General features: G+C 41.5%; 1 protein-coding gene across 1 annotated transcript in view; it reads right to left on the bottom strand.

Annotated features, from left to right (window-relative positions):
- Window positions 1-15,828, bottom strand: part of LOC126094864 (myrosinase 1-like) — a 58,982-nt gene that overhangs the window by 27,470 nt on the left and 15,684 nt on the right. Inside the window, exons 6-7 of the mRNA XM_049909496.1 lie at window positions 15,015-15,109; window positions 12,360-12,507 (exon numbers count right to left, since the gene is read on the bottom strand). Of these exons, the coding sequence (XP_049765453.1) occupies window positions 12,360-12,507; window positions 15,015-15,109 (243 nt within the window). The remainder of the gene's footprint in view (window positions 1-12,359; window positions 12,508-15,014; window positions 15,110-15,828) is intronic.

Here is a 15,828-nt window from a genome sequence, read left to right as displayed (position 1 = left end):
AAGCAGAAAGAAACATAACGTGAAAGTATTGTCGGAAATGACGTACAGGATGTTCCGAAAGTATTCGATCCAATTGACACAGGGGTAGAGAATGTCAAAACAAATATATTTAGTTGTGACACATATGGTCCCCGACGGCAGTTTCTGATGGCAGGGACGCTTTACACAGAAGGTAATTTAGCATGCCAACTGCTGCACTGGTATTCACGGGGAGCTGCTCCAGTGCGTGACCATTGGCCTGTACGCACGCAGGACATCGTCGGACCATTGGTGGTCGTGACCGTTCGAAGATTCCAGGCATGTCCGTAATGGCACCAACAGCGACGGCAGTTCTAGCGACGAGGTCTTCTGATTCCACAACGTTTTCATACGTCAGCTGCTTCATAAACCCCAAGAGATGTGTGAGACCACGCCTCATAGATTTGTGAGGTAATGAGAGAAGTCTTGACTGTCAGTATATATTCCCAGTCAACGACACCGACACAGCAGATTACATCAGCACCACTAACAAAATATTTCCTGCCATTACAAGTTGACTTCAGCGCCCATATGTCGCTTATCGAAATGTGCTTTGATGTAGTCTACCTCAGGTACTAATTTAAACGAATAGTTCAGTGGCATTTTATATGTTTTATTATCATTATTTTTCCTTATTTGTGTCACACATTTTGCCAAACCCTTAATCGGTATTTGTATAACTTCCTTTTTGAATAAGATTGTGTTAGTAACCTTTTTCATCCCCTTGGCCAGCTTATTGTGCAGTTTTATTCCTTGGTGTAGTAAGATGTTTTGAGTTTTATGTTTATCCTTTATTGGTAAATACAAGCGTAAACTAGATCTTGTTCCATGATCATGGGCAAAGCTGTTTGTAAAATAATTATCTATATTGTTTTTGATGTACACAACTGACTGACGAATATAATCGCATAACATTATTAAAATACCCAGTGTTTTGGATAGATCTTTACAATGAGCTCCACTACTGGTTTTGGTTATTATTATTATGGCACTTTTTCGTAGCTTGAAAACTGTGTTAATATTTTGGACATTTGTACCCCTTAGGTATCTACTGAATGTATATATGAACATTACCTAATAAGAAGGCAGTGGCTGTTGGACACTGATGATAGAACTCTAAGGGTGCAATATGGTAATGGGATTCTGTTGCAAGTATCTTTGTGCGTTTGCACCACATCAGTTCAGAATCGATATTTATACCTAGAAATTCTGTGTTCCTTATGACAGTCTATAGAAGTGCCATCCACTTTTAATTTAACAGTGTCATTTTCCCTCCACGAATTGAAATTCATGGAATTTTTATCTCTATGTTGAATCATATTTAACTGCCTATCGACTTGTTATCTATGTAACTACAATATCGCTGTAATCAGCGAACAGAATTTCTTTCCTATGACAGACACAACTGAGAAAACCACTCTTGTGTATCAAGAAAAGACACAGATCCTGGTCTCCATTTGTGATTGGTTGTTAAGGAAATGTTTCAACAACTTGCTGGCTGTCTACATCGTCTGCACCTCCACCCGGCTTCGGCAGGGAGAGACACACTTACACCTTGCCTGGTCATCAATATCCAAGATATTTGCTGTCAGAACTGTTGGAGGGTGTAATGGTGACCAATTGATGGGTGGGGGTGGGGGAGGGGTGGCCAGAAATGTAAATTACGTAGCAGCAGTAGCGGTCGGCGCAAGCATTCAAGTGAGTGTCAGCTTTTCTTATTTATTTATATTTCAACCTGTCTGGTTGTGTTTTTTGCCTTCCTTTCTTTACCGTTTAGGGTTAGTGCACACTTATGGTGCTAGTATTACGCAAAATGTCTGTCGATACAAGAGTGACAACGCAAGAGACGATTTACCATTTGCCAGATGAGCTAGCTAAGGTTCAAGCTGATAAGGTAGCATTGCGTAGGGAAATATATGGTTTACACGGTGAAAGACAGTAACGGACAACTTCTGCCGTGTCACCGACCGTTTTTGAGGTTCACTGCGATTGCCCCATTTTCTTTTAAACCTGATATTTTGCATACTGGCGCGAAGATAGGTAGCTGGAGCAGCGAAACGTTGTTCAAAATGAAACTGAAACCACAGCCCTAAACAACTCTTTAATCTGCATGCCTAACCAGCCCTTCGAGATCCTAACCAAAGAAATACTGACTTCCACCCCATACTCGACCCTCCTCGCTTCACTGGATCAGGTGATAACTGTACAGTATGGTCGTGTGACGACGCAACACCTGTTCCGTCGTGTTAAAAACTACTGGACTAGATACTGCCACCAACGCGTCACTACAGTAACTTCCACGTCTGCTGCCTGTGTCATCTTGAACTATTGTATACCGGCGTACTGCCACCTCCCACGAAGAGTTGATCACGTCCCACCTTTACGTTCCTTCAACCAGCAGGTTCACAGCAAGTTTGTCGGCACCAAAGAAAAAGTCATTCATCTTTAGTGAGTATAGTAGAGTTGTGCAGAAAGGAAGAAACTCCATGCTTGAGCATTAGAAGAGTGTCCGTAAGATACTATAAAAATGGAAGAAGGACATGCTAAGGGGAAACATTACACATGCAGGTGAATGTAAACTGTAAAAACAATGTCTGGTACACCAGTATCTCTTTTGTAGCTAGACGCTTACACTACACTCCAATAGTCAGGCTTTATCTAAGGAGGGAGGAATGTAACGATACAAAACTTTGTCACATTCCAGAGGCATAAGCAGACCACCAACGCTGCCAGCACCAGCAGCTAGAGACCTGTCGAAACAACCCGTCACATTTGTCTCAGTTTCAAGTCGACCTCTTTCCAAGCACCGAGACTCACACCTAGATCAGTGGCCTGTATGGAAGCTTGGAATGGTGACGATGAAGATGAAATGTCTTGTGGGTACATGACACAAGCTCTTTAGTGCGAGAGCCTTTGAAGCGACCCAGAAACATGGTTGCTTCCCCAAAAGGTTAGCGGTTGACAGAGGTATTGAAATTCCCCAGGAACACAATATCATAATCGAAGAGCTAGGCAATGATATGACGTCCTCTCAGTGTCAGCCAATGCTGTACTGATGACGCAAAGGCCACGACTTCCTGACTGGAGAATCTCAGCAGTAAGCAGCTCTGTTGCGGCCTTATGGGCTGAGACAAGCAGAGAGGTCCAACCGTTTCAGCAGAGCCGCTTTCCAGCCTGTGAGGCCTGTGTTCAACACCCGGGGCAGTCCTGCTTGGCGAGGCTTTCCTATCTTTGAGCACCAGTCGCCGCTCTGCCGCTTCCCCATCCCGACGTAGACAGCCACAAAGCAGTGGGAGCAGAAATCTGTTCGCTCCCTCCTTGAAAAACGCCTCTGTCGGCGCGTCCGTGCAGCACGCCTGGATCCGAGGGACATTGCCCATTGCCTTCTGTTGGCGTGGTGCGAACATACTACATGTTTGTTTAAATTGTTAATAAAAGGTTTCAACACGATGGTGCCTGTCTACATCGTTTACACATTCACTCACCTACGGCACGGATCCACATACCCAAACCTTCCTATCAAGACCCATTACGTTCCTAATGCTTCTAGCTTATGGAGCAGAATCTTACGGTGAACAGTATTAAACACCTTAGAAAGATCTAAAACTATGCCTGCGCCCTATTCATATTTGTCAGGAGGATGAAATACCACTTTTGTGAATACTAGTACAGCTGAATCAGTACTTCTACAATTTCAGAAACCATTTAAGAGCTTGTATTTATTCCAGAGTTTCAATGATCTGTTTTTCATAGCTCAGATTATTATTTTTGAAAATGATGACAGTACGGAAATGGGACTGTAGTTTCCTTTGTCTTCTGTGCTCCTTATCTTTAGCGGAGATACAATCCTTGCCTGGAAATTTCCGTGATATGAGTGATCCATTTATTATATGCGTTAAGAATGACTGTATACGTATGACTTCAGCATAAACATTGGTGCTTCAGCTGAGCCCACTGGCTTATTTTGTTTTAGCTTTGGTGTAGTTTTACTGACATCATGTTCTGTAATTGGTAGTAACATCATTGTACTTAGTCTGTAGTTCTTTACATGTGTTGTTTTGGGGGACTTCTTATTGTAATTCCTCCCCAGTGCTTGAAAATTGCTGGAGGGTTTGGATCATTTTCTACTTCAGACTCCATTATCAGTCTTTTATTATGCATTTCTTTGTCTTCCTCTGTTTGGTTTGAATTTATTTTGTGCATTGTTTATTACTTTGTCATTAAATGACTTTGTTTGTAGAAATCAACACCGTCCTATGAATCTTTCTGTATGAATCTTTCTATGATAGAAATTTAATAACTATGGCGCACTATGACACTTTTTCATGAGGTGTTTTAAGGAATTGGAAGGACTTTTTAGTACCCGCTGTTATAAATTTAATTGTGTGAGATGTTGATAATCACAGGAAATGTCTTTTTAAAGCTCAACTTCAATTATGTTGAGAATTCATAGAATTTTGGATTGGTGTCGGTTTCTCTATACACTTCATCCCTGTCTTGATTACCTGGTTCTCTTGAAAATTTTATGTTTCGATTACTGAAGAATGCTTTTTGTATTCCTATAATTTAGGAAATTCTTACAAAACTATTTTCATTGTTTGGCAGAAATGGTCTGATAGCCCAAGATATTTTGTAGCTACCTCATTACGTTTCCCTGTCCATATCAGTCTCCACATGGTTGATCCAGTTATTGGTAATACCTGTTGACCAACAGGGGCAATCAGAATGATAATTGTGACTATGCCGATAGTCTCATGTATGTTATATATGTTTATATCTGAAGATGCAGTTTAGTTGGCTTTTGTAATTGAGACTTTATCAGGAAATTCTGTTAAATTATTGAAAATAGTTTCCATTCTGGTTCTGGGTGATCGATACAAACACTAAATAGTTGATTTCATGCTTCCATCTGAAACTCCACATTAATCCGCCTCAGGCTACATAAAGGGGTGGCCGGTCACGACACCTGAACAGGTCGATGAACTATACAAGGCGCTGTCGTGATGACGACACATACGATGGTGGACAAGGACATATGGCAACACATTCAAATGGAATGTTAACAAGGAACCAAGGGAGAGTGTCTCGCAGAAATACTGTCTACGCATGTGCAGTTAATCGGAGGGAAGTCTAATGCTAACTTATTAACCTACTGTCAAGTACGACCACATCAAACCAGTCTCAGGACTGAAGACCACAACAACAGCAAGTACGACCACTCACAAATTCACTTATTACCTGTGTTGGCGATTCTTCACTGCTGTAGTTTGGGGATTCTCATCGGCATATACCTACCTACTGCGACTATTGAGCATACAGCATCTGGTGAAAAAACCTTCATCCGAGATAAGAACAAAAACGGGAAAGTGAAAGCCAACCGTATTGTCTTGTAGGACCCATCGGCTCTACACAACGAGATGTTCGAACGCTGTACATAAATGTGGTATTTTTCTGAGATTGGTAGAAGTGTTGCTGTCGTTCAAGCATTACTTATCTCTCAGCGCTGCAGGCAATTCGCATTTTTTGCGCAACTGATAGTGTTGATTCGTTTCCTCAACCACATGAACAAGTTCTGTTTCTTTCGAATCTATAATCCTTACATTTCCTCATCATCTGATAGTATGGCTTCACAATCAGATTAACACGGAACACGTGAAATGGTGTGGTATAATATTTTTATCACCTGTTCGCGTACGAATAAAGCTTTAATTAACATGTTGAACTATAGAATTGTCAAATTAATTTTGAACTTGAACGTAATCCTTCTCGTTCGGTGTCACTTCAGCATAACTCTCGTTCGTGGGTAAGATAATATCAGGACCACTCTCAGTGAACGAAAATAAGCCCTCACAGATTCTGTAATAATTTTCATACATGTGCCCTTATCAACAAACGACATGCGTTTTCCCTACCCTCTTCTGGAGCTTGAGGAGATTGTTTAACTTACAAAATCAATATCTGGTAAGTGCTTAGCCGTCGTTGCAAATTTTTACACCTTTTCCTAGAAGGGATAAAGCTGATTCGTCCAAAGCGTTCTCTGTGAAGCTGATCACAGAACGGCAAGGTGTCATATTAAGCTCCGACAGACGAAGACGTTCGAACTTAGACCAATGTCGGGCAGTTACAGAAGAAAATTCCCAGTCAGACTGCTACCAAGAAGCAAAGACCAGATAGTTATTGCGAACAAGAGCTGACCGAATGTTTTGCCTGATTGATAACCGCCCTGAGAATTAGCGCTGTCCACAACTTTGGAACAACATTATGATATTAACACAGTAACATAAACGAAAGAACACTTTGTAATATGAGTCTACGACAGCCAAGTCTTCTGCAAGCAACAATACATTTCCTCCTGGTAGAAGTTTCTTCCGGCGTGTAAAATGTTCGAACGACTTACTGCAATGCTCCCGGGTGTCATCTTTGAAAAACGTCGACATTTCGTCGGGTGCACACCCTGTCATTTTCAAGGCACAAGTGTAACATGAGAAAAAGCAAGTTGCTAACTTCAGCATGATAGTTGTCACCACCCAACTCACCTTGAAGTGGTACTTTGTTTCTTGGTTATATGGCCGACATTGTTGTCAGATGCTGAAAGTTTTCTGCTGGATTACCTCAACTCGGAGTAGCCTTTCGCCAGAACGGTCGTAGATTGCTCTATCACTGAACCGTCAATCGAATGGGTCACCAAATGACCATTTTGTCCTGTGTAGATACTATTACCCACAGGATTGGTCATATGCGGCAAAAACATTTTGCTTGTTGACCACTATCTAAGATTAGAGCCTTTTAAAATGTCTAAAGGCTGATCTTGGTTTGTGTAAAGCGGATGTCTACCGTACCCATTGCCGGTGTGGTACGTCATATATTGGTTAGACCATGAGGATAGCGGAGGATTGGTTTACTGAGCACATGTGTCACATGCGTATGCAATAGCCGAAAAAAAATGTGCTATTGATCAAAAGTGCGTTGATACCGGTATTCCTATGGAATACAACATTACAGAGATTCTGCCATGCAATTGCAGCTATTGGAATAGAGTTATTAAGGGAACAGTTGAGACTGAATTATCAAGATATTTTTTTTGAGTCACTGGTCCTCTGACTGGTTTGATGACACCCTCCATGATTCCTCTCCTGTGCCAGCTTCTTCACTTCTTCATCTCAGAGTAGCACTTGCAATCTACTTCCTCAGTTATTTGCTGGGTGTATTGTAATCTGTCTTCCTGAATGATTTTGACCCTCCACATCTCCCTCTAGTACCACTGAAATCGTTCTCTCATGTCTTAACAGATGTCTTATCATCCTCTCCCTTCACCTTGTCAGTGTTTTCCACATATTGATTTCCTCTTCGATCCTGCACAGAACCTCCTCATTCCTTACCTTATCAGCCAACCCAATTTTAAACATTCGTCTGTAACATCTCATCTCAAACGCTTCGATTCTCTTCTGGTGTTTCCACAGTCCATGTTTCCCATCCATATAAGGCTGAGCTCCGAAGGTATGTTCTCAGAAATTTCTTCCTCATATTAAGGACTATTATTTGATACCAGCAGACTTCTCTTGACCAGGAATACGCTATCTGCCAGCGCTAGTCAGCGGTCTATGTCCTCCTTACTCCGTCCATCATGCTACATTTCGCTGCCTATTACTAGAATTACTTCACGTCGTGTATTTTGTGAATCCCACATCCAATGCTAATTTTTTCGCCGTTCTCATTTCTGCTATCATTACCTTCGTCTTTCTTCGATTTTCTCTCAGCCCATTTTCTGTACCTATTAGACGCTTCATTCCGTGCAATACATCCTATAATTCGTCTTCACTTTCACTCAGGCTAGCAATCTTATCCGCAAATCCTTCTACTGACACCCTTTCACCTTAAACTTTAACCCACTCCTGAAACTTTCTTTTATTTCTCTCATTGCTTCTTCGACGTACAGATAGAAAAGTAAGGGCAAAAGACTATAAGCCCCCATTTTTTAAAGAAGCCATTAAAATACACAGACAAACGTCCTTGTTGGTGTTTTCACATTTGCTGTTTGATCTGTGCGCCGGTAAAGTTTCGAAATGTTCTGGCAGATGGCCGACACGTAGCACAGCGTCAAAATGACGTCTACATACGACTTAGATTACAAGCAGCGTCCTGTTATTGAATTCTTGTCTGCCGAATAAGAAACCGTGGTGGACATCCATACTCTTTTGTGTGCCATGTATGACGATGCTGCCAATTGGTAGGAGTACAGTTAGGCGGTGGTTAAAGAACGTTACAGCATAAGGAAATGCAGAAACAGATCTCAGTGATCGGCCACGCTACTGCTCCAGACATGCTGAATCTTGCCGATGCCATTATTCGTGTCGACCAGCGCATCACAACTCAAAAATTGGTTCTAGAGTTGCTGTTCAGCATTTGAAGTGCATCTGCAATGATCGAGACTCTAGGATACTCAAAAAGGTGTTCCCGATGTGTTCCACGAATGCTCACAGCGGACCGTAAGATTCAAAGAACTGCCATTTCATTTGAATTGTTTGACCGTTTTCAGACCGACGGAGAGGCCTTTCTATGACGGATCGGTACGGGGAACGAAAGATGGGTTCACCACTTTGGGCGGTAAACAAAATGGCAGTCATGAAGTGGCATCGCCCTCACTGACTACAAAAGAAAAAATTCAAGACCACCCCCGTCTGCCGGAAAAGTCATGGTGACAGTCTTCTGGGATCGTGATGGCTTCATTCTCGAGGATGTGATGCCAAGAGGGTCAACCATCAATTGAGAGGCATACTTGAAGACTGAATAAACTCAGGAAGCGTTTCCGACGTGTTCAGATGGACGAAAATCCAGCAGAAGTCTTGCTCCAACACGATAATACACGCCCACACACGAGTCTGAGAACCTGGGAACACATCGCCAAATTGGGTTGTACATCATTGCCTCATTCACCCTACAGTCCAGGCGTGGCATCCTCGGACTTGCAACTCGTTGGGCGGCTTAAATATTTTCTACGGGGCTCATACTTTGAAGAAGACGAAAGTGTCAGTCATGCAGTGAAAACATGGTTACGCCTACATGACAAGAGCTTTTACCAGCAGGGAATACATGCTCTTCCACAACTTTGGCGTACGGCCACAGAACATAGAAAAATAGGGCATGGACAAGACATGTTGATGTATGTTGTCACCAAATTCTGACTCTTAATAATAAATATGTTCCGAGAAAAATATGTTGGGCGTCACTTACTGAACGACCCTTGTACTTTTCCTGTAGCTTATCCTTATTATTCCCAGAATTTCGAACATCTTGATCCATATTACACTGTCGAACGTCTTTCCCAGATCGACAAATGCCATGAAAGGTTTTGATTTTCCTTCAGTCTTGCTTCCATTACAACTGTAACGTCAGAACTGCCTTTGACGTGCCTTCGCCGTTCCTAAAGTCAAACTGATCGTCATCTACTACATCCTGAATTGCCTTTTCCGCTCTTCTGTATACTATTCATTTCAGTAATATGTATACATGAGCTGTTAAGCTGACTGTGCCATAATTATCGCACTTGTCGTCTTCTGCTATCTTCGGAATTATGTGGATGACGTTTTCCGAAGGTCTTGTGGTATATGGCCAGTCTCATACAGTTTGCCGGCCGTTGTGACCGAGCGGTTCTAGGCCCTTCAGTCCGGAACCGCGCGACTGATACGGTCGCAGGTTCGAATCCTGTAGGGGACTGATGACCTCAGATGTTAAGTCCCATAGTGCTCAGAGCCATTTGAAACAATCATACAGTCTACACATAAACGTGAATAGTCGTTTTGTTGCTACTTGCCCGAATGATGTTAGGAACTATGATGGAATATATGTATCCTTTATTATTTATTTGACGTAAGTCGTCAAAAGTTCTTTTACACACCGATTATAGTAATGTATCTCCGATCCCATCCCTATCGACTACTGTTTCTTCTTCTATCACCCCATAAGCCCCCACCCTCATAGAGGTTTCACTGCAGTCTTTCCAACTATCCGCTCTCTCCTTTGCATTTAAATGGCATTCCCATTGCGCTCTTGATGTCGCCACACTTGCTTTTAATTTCACCAAAGACTGTTTTGACTTTTCTACGTGCCAGTCAGTCCTTCTGACAAACAATTATTTTTTCTTCACATTTCTCAGACAGCTATTTCCCCTTAACGTCTATGTACTCGTACTTCCTATTTATCTCGTTCCTAAGTGACTTGTACGAGTATATCCATATTCCTGGAATTCCCTGTACATTTCCGTAATTCCATCATTCGTCGAACAGCTGTAACATTGTAACATTTCTTTTGTTGTTGCCTTCCTTATACCTATGTTCTTCTTTCCAATGTCTGTGTTTGCCTTTTTAGAAATTTCCATTCCTCTTCAAGTGAACTGCCTGCTTGAGTTATTCATTGTCATAGTATCTATAGCCTCAGAGGAACTCAAGCGTATGTCTCCATTACTTGGTAATTCAGCATCTCACTTCTTTGCGCTGTAATTCTTCCTGGCGGATCTCTTAAACTTCAGTCTAATGTTCATCATTACTAAATTGAGATCTGAGTCATTATCTGCTCTTAGACATCTTACAATCCAATACCTGTTTTAACAATCAGTGCCTGAAAATGACGTAATCTAACTGAAATCTTCCCATCTCTCCCGGCCTTTTCCAAGTGTACCTCCTTCGCTTATGATTCTTGAACTGAGTATCGCTAACTGATTTTATTGCAGATGTCAATTAGTCTATAATAATATTAAAAACCAATATCACTTGATCTGAAAGAGCTCATTTCATGACCCGTTTCGATAATAACTCGTTGTCATCCTTAGACGTACAGTGTACGGAGAAAATAATGTAAATCTAGTAATCTACGTGATCGTACAACAATTATACAGTAGGAACCATATTATCTGAATGCTAAAAATTACATACCTCCAAGGAATATAATTACACACCAGTTTCGTCGACATACTGTTAACTTGTTCCAATCATAAGAATACAGCTCCACACTGGTTTGTAAAATAGATATAACACTTGCTAAATAAAAAAATCCATAGCCCAAATAAGGATCAAATACAGGTAGAGCAGTTAAGAAGAAGCGTAGACGACAACTCAGGATGGCTGAGCTGATGCGCTTTAGCGCCCATGTTAGGTGATTTCGAGCTTGGTCGTTAGACGGTGCCACCGCACTAAGGCAACGTTGTGTACGAGATTACTTCGAAGGTTGTATTAAATACTAACCAACTACTTACATAAAAAATTAACCCATTTTACGCAACAAAACTTTAGACAGGAAAATAGTTCCAAGACTAACACGGCATACAGCAAAAAGCAAGTGTAGAAACGGGCATAGAAATGAAGTGAAATGATCGTGTGGCATTATTGGCCAGGAAGCCCCATCCGGAAAGGTTCAGCAGCCGTGTTGCAAGTCGTATTTCAGGTGACGCCACACTGGTCGACTTCCGGGTCGGTGATGATGAGGACAACACAACATACACTGCAAGAGTGGAGATAATTCCCAGCGCGGGCGGGAATCGAACCCGTGCTCGCTGCAGCTTATGGAAGCACGTCACGCCTAAGCAGGCGGACACCAGATATGCAGTCGAATTGATAGAATTCAATAGACATGGGCGATTGCGGTATTACTCTAATCGGAATCCTGCTACATGTACACCCATTGTTAAGTAATATTCAACATCGGTAACTTCAGAGGTTGTTCACCTTCAGTTGTTTAGCAGCGCTCTTGTTTACCGTCCTCGTGTGTTGTCTTGCTGCATGTGCCCTGTATACCGATGTTTTGAACTTCCCTGCTAAGCGTCCTCTCGTTGTTGCCTTGAGAATCACTGAGTGTTCACCTGTCAAAATATCCGCAGTTATTGAAGGTATCGAACGGTTACCTCCCAGAGCGTTATTTGGAGATATTTTAAAAGTTCATCTCTTGAATCTTACTTGACACTTCATATTTAATTAGGAATATATTCTTATCGTACAGCTCCACGCAATGAAACAAATTAATTTAATTGATAATTGTTCGGAAGTTTTACTGAATAATCTATTGTTACTCTTTTCGGGAGTAGTTCTACTCAACATATCGCGATCAAAGTTGCCGATGAATTCTGAGAAGTTCCAGAGTCTCGGAACGAAGCAGATATTACTGTTCATTTTCGGATGTGACATTGTCCACTCAGAAAATGTCGTTGCTACTAACGATCTAAGATGGAGAACATTTGAGAAGAAAATTTAATCGAGAGTCAGAACAATTTATTTCATAATCTTTTCCGGACAGTGCTGGATAACGTTAATCAATCTCGATTGCCTTCAACTGCTATGTATTTCGATACTCACCCCTAATGTACTCGACCTCTTCCTGTGTGAAGGTTGGCAGCCTTGATCGCGGTCGTCCTTCAGCCTCACTGTTGCCATCCACTTGCTGTCGCACCACTGCCGGATAATCACCAGTCTGAGTGTAGATAGGGTGTCCGTAGAGACCCAGCTGTAGAGCAAATTACACATTACCTTTCCTAACAGACATCATTATTTTATTTATAGGCCACGTATGTGAAGCTAGTAATAGCGAATACCCTGTTCAAGAATCACAAGAGGAGGATATGTACTTGGAAAAGGCCGGGAGATACGGGAAGATTTCAATTAGATTACATCATGGTCAGACAGAGATTCCGAAATCAGATACTGGATTGTAAGGCGTACCCAGGAGCAGATATAGACTCAGATCACAATATAGCAGTGATGAAGAGTTGGCTGAAATTCAAGACACTAGTCAGGAAGAATCAATAAGCAAAGAAGTGGGATACGGAAGTACTAAGGAAAGACGAGATACGTTTGAAGTTCTCTAACGCTATAGATACAGCAATAAGGAATAGCGCAGTAGGCAGTACAGTTGAAGAGGAATGGACATCTCTAAAAAGGGCCATCACAGAAGTTCGGAAGGAAAACATAGGTACAAAGAAGGTAGCTGCGAAGAAACCATGGGAAACAGAAGAAATACTTCAGTTGATCGATGAAAGGAGGAAGTACAAACATGTTCCGGGAAAATCAGGAATACAGAAATACAAGTCGCTGAGGAATGAAATAAATAGGAAGTGCAGGGAAGCTAAGACGAAATGGCTGCAGGAAAAATGTGAAGACATCGAAAAAGATATGATTGTCGGAAGGACAGACTCAGCATACAGGAAAGTCAAAACAACCTTTGGTGACATTAAAAGCAACGGTGGTGACATTAAGAGTGCAACGGGAATTCCACTGTTAAATGCAGAGGAGAGAGCAGATAGGTGGAAAGAATACATTGAAAGCCTCTATGAGGGTGAAGATTTGTCTAATGTGATAGAAGAAGAAACAAGAGTCGATTTAGAAGAGATAGGGGATCCAGTATTAGAATCGGAATTTAAAAGAGCTTTGGACGACTTACGGTCAAATAAGGCAGAAGGGATAGACAACATTCCATCAGAATTTCTAAAATCATTGGGAGAAGTGGCAACAAAACGACTATTCACGTTGTGTGTAGAATATATGAGTCTGGCGATATACCATCTGACTTTCGGAAAAGCATCATCCACACAATTCCGAAGACGGCAAGAGCTGACCAGTGCGACAATTATCGCACAATCAGCTTAACAGATCATGCATCGAAGCTGCTTACAAGAATAATATACAGAAGAATGGAAAAGAAAATTGAGAATGCGCTTGGTGACGATCAGTTTGGCTTTAGGAAAAGTAAAGGGCCGAGAGAGGCAATTCTGACGTTACGGCTAATAATGGAAGCAAGGCTAAAGAAAAATCAAGACACTTTCATAGGATTCGTCGACCTGGAAAAAACGTTCGACAATATAAAATGGTGCAAGCTGTTCGAGATTCTGAAAAAGTAGGGGTAAGCTATAGGGAGAGACGGGTCATATACAATATGTACAACAACCAAGAGGGAATAATAAGAGTGGACGATCAAGAACGAAGTGCTCGTATTAAGATGGATGTAAGACAAGGCTGTAGCGTTTCGCCCCTACTCTTCAATCTGTACATCGAGGAAGCAATGATGGAAATAAAAGAAAGGTTCAGGAGTGGAATTAAAATACAAGGTGAAAGGATATCAATGATACGATTCGCTGATGACATTGCTATCCTGAGTGAAAGTGAAGAAGAATTAAATGATCTGCTGAACAGAATGAACAGTCTAATGAGTACACAGTATGGTTTGAGAGTAAATCGGAGAAAGACGAAGGTAATGAGAAGTAGTAGAAATGAGAACAGCGAGAAACTTAACATCAGGATTGATGGCCACGAAGTCAAAGAAGTTAAGGAATTCTGCTACCTAGGCAGTAAAATAACCAATGACGGACGGAGCAAGGAGGACATCAAAAGAAGACTCGCTATGGCAAGAAAGGCATTTCTGGCCAAGAGAAGTCTACTAATATCAAATACCTGCCTTAATTTGAGGAAGAAATTTCTGAGGATGTACGTCTGGAGTACAGCATTGTATGGTAGTGAAACATGGACTGTGGGAAAAGCGGAACAGAAGAGAATCGAAGCATTTGCGATGTGGTGCTATAGACAAACGTTGAAAATTAGGTGGACTGATAAGGTAAGGAATGAGGAGGTTCTACGCAGAATCGGAGAGGAAAGGAATATGTGGAAAACACTGATAAGGAGAAGGGACAGGATGATAGGACATCTGCTAAGACATGAGGGAATGACTTCCATGGTACTAGAGGGAGCTGTAGAGGGCAAAAACTGTAGAGGAAGACAGAGATTGGAATACGTCAAGCAAATAATTGAAGACGTAGGATGCAAGTGCTACTCTGAGATGAAGAGGTTAGCACAGGAAAGGAATTCGTGGCGGGCCGCATCAAACCAGTCAGTAGACTGATGACCAAAAAAAAAAAAAAAAATGTGAAGTGATAAGTATCTTTTGCACTTTCTAAGTCACTAGCAACACACTGAAAAGTTGTAGCAGCCCCAAATACTTGACGGCAGAGCTGCAGTACCCACCTGAAACTGTCGTGCTCTTTCACTAGCCTCTATATCCTCTGTCGAGTTCGTCATTGGCTCAAGCCCATTCATATTGAGTGTAATTCCCACGCTACCTGTAAAACATATCGAGGCAATCACTTACATAATACAGGTACTTTGCCAACTACAACTTTAGTATATTCAGAGTTCTCGAATAAGACGCCAGATTTTGCTCTATATTTCCAACGTGGAAATAACGTAATCTGATGTGTTTCTTGATATAATTACAAAAAAATTATGTCGTTGTGTAAAAGTGTTATTGAGTGTACAAAAAGTGCCATAATAAATAATATACTCAGAATTTTTAAGCTTCATCTGTAAGCTCACGAGAGATTACTTACTTGCTATCGGTTCATACTTTAGAACAAGAGATTACCATTGCCATTCATGCCCATCACTACATAATTCAAGATGTATGGGTAAAAATTTAAATTGTAGAACGAAAGGAACTTAAAATGTTCCCTTTACTTAAAACGTTAAGTAATATTTCACTTCTTCTTGGGTTCCTGGATGCAGCATGTTCCTTTCCAGGTAGCAACAACTTACTCTTGCTAACGTACTATAGGGTTCGTAAAGTTATTGGCAGCACGATTCTCATAATACGGAATGAGACTTGTTTCATGTGTAAAAAGAAATAAGAGATATAGTCACGACCCTGTGGCACCCTCATTTTTGCAACATTCCAGTCCGGTTCAGAGTTCTTCCACATTTATCGAGGACTGCCTTCTGCTTCCTGATTGCTAGAAGTATGATGAACCACTGGCGAACATTTTTGTACCCAACAAACGCAAAA

This window comes from Schistocerca cancellata, chromosome 8 (assembly GCF_023864275.1).
Source record: "Schistocerca cancellata isolate TAMUIC-IGC-003103 chromosome 8, iqSchCanc2.1, whole genome shotgun sequence".
Classification (NCBI taxonomy): domain Eukaryota; kingdom Metazoa; phylum Arthropoda; class Insecta; order Orthoptera; family Acrididae; genus Schistocerca; species Schistocerca cancellata.
This window is presented reverse-complemented; position numbering and strand designations above follow the sequence as displayed.